Source organism: Hippocampus comes, unplaced genomic scaffold (genome assembly GCF_001891065.2).
Source record: "Hippocampus comes isolate QL1 unplaced genomic scaffold, H_comes_QL1_v1.1 scaffold299, whole genome shotgun sequence".
Classification (NCBI taxonomy): domain Eukaryota; kingdom Metazoa; phylum Chordata; class Actinopteri; order Syngnathiformes; family Syngnathidae; genus Hippocampus; species Hippocampus comes.
The window spans coordinates 129640-136678 of record NW_017805694.1 but is presented as its reverse complement, the minus strand read 5'-3'; the positions used below and the strand labels follow the sequence as shown (position 1 = coordinate 136678).

At 61.3% G+C, this 7039-nt stretch overlaps 1 protein-coding gene across 1 annotated transcript in view; it reads left to right on the top strand.

Annotated features, from left to right (window-relative positions):
• The first annotated feature begins 3541 nt into the window (after positions 1 to 3541).
• gpr22b (G protein-coupled receptor 22b) overlaps positions 3542 to 7039 on the top strand; it is a 4329-nt gene continuing 831 nt past the window's right edge. The window contains exons 1-3 of the mRNA XM_019881818.1: positions 3542 to 3851; positions 4728 to 5449; positions 6206 to 7036. Coding sequence (XP_019737377.1) covers positions 6217 to 7036 — 820 coding nt within the window. The 5' untranslated portion in view covers positions 3542 to 3851; positions 4728 to 5449; positions 6206 to 6216. The remainder of the gene's footprint in view (positions 3852 to 4727; positions 5450 to 6205; positions 7037 to 7039) is intronic.

Sequence of the window (7039 nt, the reverse complement as noted above, 5' to 3'; positions counted from 1 at the left end):
CCGCGCCCCCCCCACGTCTTCTTTTCCGTGCGGAAACGCAAAAGGGCATTTTAATTTGCGCCGAAAGGTCACACGGCACCTTCTCGGTCCCCCGTGTCCAATGGTCTTCTCTCATCAGCTGCGCCGAGACTCCCACTTGTTGATTTCTTCTCGTCTTCTGAAACGGGGATTGTTTGCATTCCCTCCGCCCAAATGAGTTTTTCCCTCCCAAGTTGCATCGCCAGCTACATTTCAACACGTACAGACACGGCGCCGGCGAGAAAGCCGAGCGAGCGATTCCGTTTTGAGGGGGGTCGGGGTCACAAAAGACCACCCGTTTGTGCTCGTACGAAAGAGGTCACGAATCGTCGGCCGCCCTCGCCCCCGATGAAAGAGTTTGTCCGAGGAGAGCAGCTGCGCGGTTTCCAGGAACAACAATTCCCGGGGGGGCAACGAGGGTCCGCGAGGAGACATCCGACGGCCGGGTGGCCCGGAGTTGGAGCCGACCGTACGTGCCGTGGCGGGCGCGTACGTTTGCGTGCGTGGGGCCGCTCTCGCCGCGCTACGCCGGCGCCGTGTCCCCAGCGTGCGTTCCCACGCCTCGCCTGACACCGCGAACGCAAACAGATGCGCCGGCCGGGACGGGAAGTCGATCGCCTCTCGGATGCCTTCCGTTGCTGAGAAGAAGCGAGGGCCGGAGGGAGGGGGGGCGCCGGACGGCCGAACTTCGCTGCCTCGACGACCTCCGTTCCAATACGGTCAAACCTCGCTTTTCCAACGTCTCTGTTCTCCACCAAAATAGTTTTTGACCAAAAATGTCGACATTTTGATGCCTCGGATGACGACCCAAAATGGCTTCTGGACCAACCCGAGCGCACTTGAATGCGCCACTTGACTCGTCTGGCCTTCCTTCCTCGTGGAGCGTTCCATTGTGAGCAAACGTGTTCAAGAAAGATTTGTTGGTTTTTTTTTTTTTTTTTTTGCGGAGCGTGGTTTCGGTTTCCAAACAGCCTTCCGGAACGGATTAAGGTCGAAAAGCGAGCTGTGACTGCATTTGTTCCCCGAAACGGGACGACTTTTTGGGGATCGATCACATCGGGGCCTCTTTGTCTCGCCGTGCCCATCGACTCTCCTGCCATGAGACGACATCGACGAGCAACGGACGACCGCTCCGATTTCCCCCGTGTCCGCACGGGGCCGCAACCGATCCGCTTGCTACCTTGTTGGACTTCCGGAGGCGCGGCGCGGTCCCGAGCGCGCGCTCTGGAAACATATCCGATAAGACGCAAGCAAATCTCGCCGTCTGCCAAGGCAGAAATTGTCCCTCACTTTCGAAAGGGAGTCGCCCGGACCGAGCTCGGGCGGCGGCGGCCGAGCGAGACGCTCGTTTGCGGCGCGGCGAGCGAAAGCCGTGGCATTGTTTGTCGGCGCCGCCGCGCTCCCCGTTTTCCTGGCCGCGAGCCCGCCCGCCCGCGCGGCGGCTGAAAGGCCGTTGAAAGCGCACGCGGACGAGGCGCTGACTCAGAGCCTCGACGTGGGCCGCCAACACCCGCCGACCTCTTCCTTGTTCGCGCTCGCCTCCGTGTCAACGTGCGCTCACTGGCCACCGGTGGTGGCGAGCTCCACTTTGGGGCTGATTTGATTCGTTCCTTGCATTTTCTGATGACCTTTGACCCTGCCTCCCCACATTTCAACGCAGCTACCTGAACTTTGTCCTGACTTCTTTTTCCACCTCCACAGATGAGGAGGCCATCGCTACGCTCGCGGGTGTAGCGACGCAGCAGCTTTCAGCGACGGAAATGCTTTTCTTTTGGACTTTCAAATGGCGCACTTGAACTTCCGGGAGATACAATCCAGGGTGTCCCCCCCCTTTGGTCCACGAAATCCATCTGCGCTGTGTTGTAACAGCGAGCTAGCGCTACGCGAACCTGTCACCTCCGATCCAGTGTCCACGTCGGCTCAATTTTCTTCCTCGTGACGGCGTGACAGATGTCAGATGCTCAGTTCATTGTCAGGAATCAATTCGAATCGTCCCGCGGCAACTTTTACCAAGTAAAGGCCACGATGTCTGTTTTGTCGTTTGGGTTTGAAATTTGTCTTTTGGAAGGCCAGGCCTGGACTGTTTCCGGCACGCCGCGTCGTCTATTTTGGTCTGCCACCGCATCAACGCAGAATTGTTGACGTCCGCGTGCCGATGCGCCGATGATGTTATAAATACCCGCGAGCGTTGGTTCGGTGGCGCCGCGAGATAAAATAGGCAGGGGATCACATCACGGGACAGCTTTTTGGGAAGGAGCCACTCGATTAGTATCGGCCTTGTTCTGTCGCCGGGGCAATCTGGAGCCGATCGCAGCGGCGCTCAACGAAAGAGAGAAAGGCCGGCGCGGCCGGGATTCGGAATGACTCGGCGTGGCGTGATACGCGCGAGAGGACGCGAGGCCAAGCGTCTCCGGCCGAGGCCGACGGTCCGTCACGTCGTTCATCAGCGGAAGTCGGCGGCGCTCGCGTCCCGCTTCGGTAGCCCCGGTGTCAAGGCCCCGTCATTTGGCCGTCTTAATCATCTGGCTCCGGGGTGAGCGCCGTCCTCAAGAGCACAAATCAAACCGCTTTGCACGGAACGAAGCGGCCCGTTGCCGTCCTTGGTCGTTGCGCGGTGACCCTTTCAAATCATACCACCGGAGCGCCGGCGCTCCATGACTTCCACTTCTTTGACGGGTCGGACGGACGAGAGGAGCGCACGTCTGTCGGGACCTCCGCGAATCACATTTGTGGCGCTGTTGTAGCATTGATGCTAAAAGTGCACCAGACAATGTCGAGAAACGTCCTTTGTCGTCCAAATTGTCCTCCTTTTGCTTCCATGTCACGACATTTTGACTGTTTTGTGCTTTCCGCTGTCTTTCTTATGACTTCTTGTTTTATTGTAGTACGTCCGATATTTGCTCCCCGCACAGCACTTTTTCGACAGCGATGGTTGCTTTCAAGTGCTCGGGAAATACGCTTGAGTCGGGTTGAGACGTTCCCAACTCGAAGCTTCGGCCTCCACATTCGGGTTAGAGGCGAGCGTCACCCTGGGCTCTTCAAGGGGGGGCGCTCTCATTCAACAATGACGACACCTGCCACAATGGCACGTGACAAATGGGCAGCAGAAAGGCCGCTGCTCATTTTCATGGTGCGCAGCAACGTCAACCTCCATCTGCTATTTGCCGGCTTTGGCGCGACATCCATTTGGGGCTTTTTGCAACCGCGAGTGGCCATCGTGATCATCCGTCAGTCGCCATTCAGTTTGCAGCGTCAGCCGCGACTTGATTCCCGGCATCTCAACTCATTTAAGATCAAAAGATCAAAGTCGAGTCCTCCGCACCAATCGGTCGACGTGCCGCCTCACGCGAGTCCAGGAACAAGCCATTTCTACTTGGTTACTTGCCGCCACTGGTTGCAGGCTTAGTTGAGGCATCCGAGCGGACCCCCAAGCCCCAATGAGGTCCATTTTTGCGACAGCCCCGCTCGGGACGCCTCGCGTGGCCGGATTGAGTGAGAACAAAAGGAAAGGCGTCCCCTTGGGCTTAAAGCCATTCCGGCAGACCAATCAGGAGCGGGAGAGCGCCGCAAACCTCCGCAGTAAAAGAGAGAGACGGAGGAAGGGAGGGAGCGAGCGAGCGAGCGAGCGTCGCGCCGAGAGAGAGCGAGCGAGAGAGCAGGAGCACCATTCTTCGCACTCCCGTCCAGACGGCCGACGGACGATGAGGAGCGTTCACACACTCGGCCGCCCGCGTGGATGAGAGACCGGAGGCGGAGGAGCCCACCGCCGACCAACTCCCTCGCCGTCTCCTGCCACAACGAGCGACGGCGCGGAGCATCCATCGACGTTGACGGTGAGCTCGTCCGCCTTTGGACGGGGAACTCGCAACTCATTCGTTTACGAGTCCGGCGGCCGGCCGCATCGCCGGCGCACGACGCTCGCGTCTTTTGCGTCGCGCAACTTCTGTAGTTGGTCCGCGTAGCCTCGAGCTATCCGGTCCGATGCGCGTGCGGCGGATGTGCGGGAGAAAAAAATCAGAGAGCGACGCAAGATTCGACAAGAGAACAAAAGAAAAATGAGAGGACTTGAAAAGGGAAGGGGGACGTCTCCCGGAAAATGACCGGGACACCGCGCTTTCTTGTTGGCGTGAACGGACCGTTTCGGAGGGGGGGGCTCTCCAGTTGCGCAAAGGCCGCCGCTCCGGCGCCGAGTCCGCCTTCTACTCCAAAGTCAACGGCAACAGGAGAAGCACTTGGACCAGATGGACAGCGATCCGTTCGAAGACTCGCAGAGCGGTGGGCACCCCCCCCCCCACCCCCCGGGTTGGAGGAGGATTCGCGCGGAGTGCCGTGGGAGGAGCCGTCCGCGTCCGCCTGACGACTTGCCTTCGGAATCACGCTGCGCTCGCGAGGCTCTCGGCCGCTCCGCCCGCCCGACATCGGGGCGAATTGCGCAAGCGGGTCATCGGCGAAATGCTTTCGCGCCGGCGCTTCTCCGCCCGATGATTTGCGTGGCAAAAATCAATGGTCCCCAAATCCGAGGGGGGTTTGCGGAGAGGGAAATGGCGAGGGGAGCGGGCGAGACGTCGGAAGCTCGCCGCGCTGCCGTGCAAATGAGACCTTCTCGCTTGCCTCTCCGCTCGGCGGATGCGGGTTTCCTTTCGGCCACGCGTCCCCCGCTCGTACCTCCTCCCCTCTCATCCATTTGCCGGCTCTTTCTCTCTCCCCAGGTCGCCTCAAAATGCAGGATTGAAGGGTGGGGAGGAAAAAATCCCGTTCTCTCCCAACTCCCGGCGACGACCTTCCCTCCTGCCGGTCCCTCCGCCCTCGCCGGCCCGCGATAAATTCCGCTCTCGCAAATGTCACGGCGGTCACACGCCGTGCCGATTGGACGCGCCGCTAATCCGCTCCACTCACGCTATCTGCCGTCGGCGAGGGTTCAAGCATGTTGAGGAGCCGACGGGAGACCTGCTTTGGATACGCCAGCGCGACGCCTCTGCGATCCCTCGTGCCCATAGAAGAGGCGGACGGCCAAGGCCCGCTCCGTTAGAGCTGTCGGGGCAGCAGGCATGGGCCGGGGCGACCGGCCGGATGCGCTGACCTCGTAAGGGCGGATCGAGCCGACCGACTGACACGCTCTCGGAATACGAGCTGGCGGACCCCCGGGCGAGCGCGCGGGCTCTCTTCGTTTGATCGGACGTCTCTCCTGGGACGGGGACAAAATCACGAGCCGCTCCTGACCGCATAAGCGCGCGAGCAGCCCGTCCCCCAGAAGTCTCTCAAAGGACCCGAGCGAAAGTCGGCAGGCCTCCGGACGGACGGGCGCATCCCCGCTAAGGAAAAGCCCGACGCGCCGGCGATGTCCGGACGCGATGCTCACTCGGACGGACCCCGCGCGCGCTCACTGGCCTGATTCCGCCGGCCTGCGACTCAGATAACGCCGGAGGAGAGGGTAAGTACTCCCGCAAGCTCATTTGGAGATATCGACGTGTCACCTGAGGCCCCGCCCCCGTTAAAGAAACTCTGGGCTGTTTCATGTCGCGCCGTTGTCAAGTCGCTCGAGGCGACGGGTGTCCGCAACCTCGCTTCCATTTCAATTGCAACCATCTCCTTCTTTTTAGCGTGCCTGTCGCTTCTGAGAGCCCTTTTGAGAGCTTTGGTCCGGGGGGGGGGGCACCCTAAACCTCAGACGCGCTTGCACGGTTCCTCACCGAAGATGTGAAGTGCGCTTGCTTCAAGCCGTTTCACCGCAAGTTCCACCTTCGGATGACTGGAAAGCAATTTCCAAGTGCGCACTAAAATGTTGACCCAAAGCACGTCGTTTCGTCCAACGAAAGTCGGCTCGCTCGATGCTCAGAAAACGCCAAAGCCCGCCGACTTGCTAAAAGAAACGAGCGTCGACGTTACGGTAAGCCTTGAAGCAACGGCGACTTTCTCGAGCGCGCAGAGCAGCAACGCATACAAACGGAGACTCCGGCGACCGCCAAGAAAACCGTGCGATTACGGCGCCGTGCTAGCTTACCGCGACCATCGAAGGCAAAAGGCACTTCAAGTAACGGCGATATGGCTAGCCCGCGCCCTGTCGCGACCCATCAAAAAAACCCCAAACGAAACCCCCCCCCCCCCCCCCGAGATGCCGTGGCGGTTGGTCGGGAAGCGTTCGGGATGCGGGAACACAGCCAACGCGTGGCCTTTGTCTCCCTCAAAGGCCACAGGAGAATGCATATCATCCCCTCGCCGAAGGGAGAAGGCGCCATGAGCAACGTGACGGTAAGCGACGACAAGGAGCCCCTCGGCCGCCCGGCGCCCGCCGGCTACCCGCTGGGCTTCCAGGCGTCGGTGGCGGGATTCCTCGCGCTGGAGCTCCTCCTGGGCCTGAGCTCCAACCTGACGGTGCTGGCCCTCTACTGCCTCAAGTCCAACCTGATCAGCTCGGTCAGCAACGCGGTGACGGTGAACCTCCACGTGGCCGACGCGCTGGTGTGCCTCTGCTGCATCCCCCTCACCGTCGCCGTGGTCCTGCTCTCCCCGGAGGGCGAGGCGGCCCCGCTGCGCCGCTTCCACGAGGCCTGCGTGTCCTTCGCCGGCGTGGCCACGGCCGCCAACGTGCTGGCCGTCACCCTGGACCGCTACGACATCTCGGTCAAGCCGGCCAACCGCGTGCTGACCGCGCGGCGGGCCCCGGCGCTCATGGCGGCCGTTTGGCTGCTGTCCTTCGCCAGCTTCCTGGTGCCCTTCGCCGAGGTGGGCTTCTTCGCGGCGGGCCGCGCCCGACTCAACCAGACCCTGGGGGAGCGCGCCGACCGCTACTCCGCCCAACCGGGCCTCTACTACCACCTGTGGGCTCAAATTCCCATTTTCTTCTTCACCGCCGCCGTCATGCTGATCACCTACTCCAAAATCCTGCAGGCCCTCAACATTCGCATCGGCGCGCGCTTCCACGCCTCGCAGAAGAAGAAGGCGCGCCAGAAAAAGCGCCCGTCCGCCACGGCCATGACGCCGCGGCGGGAGGCCGCCGAGGCGTCCCAGAGCGGTGGCGGTG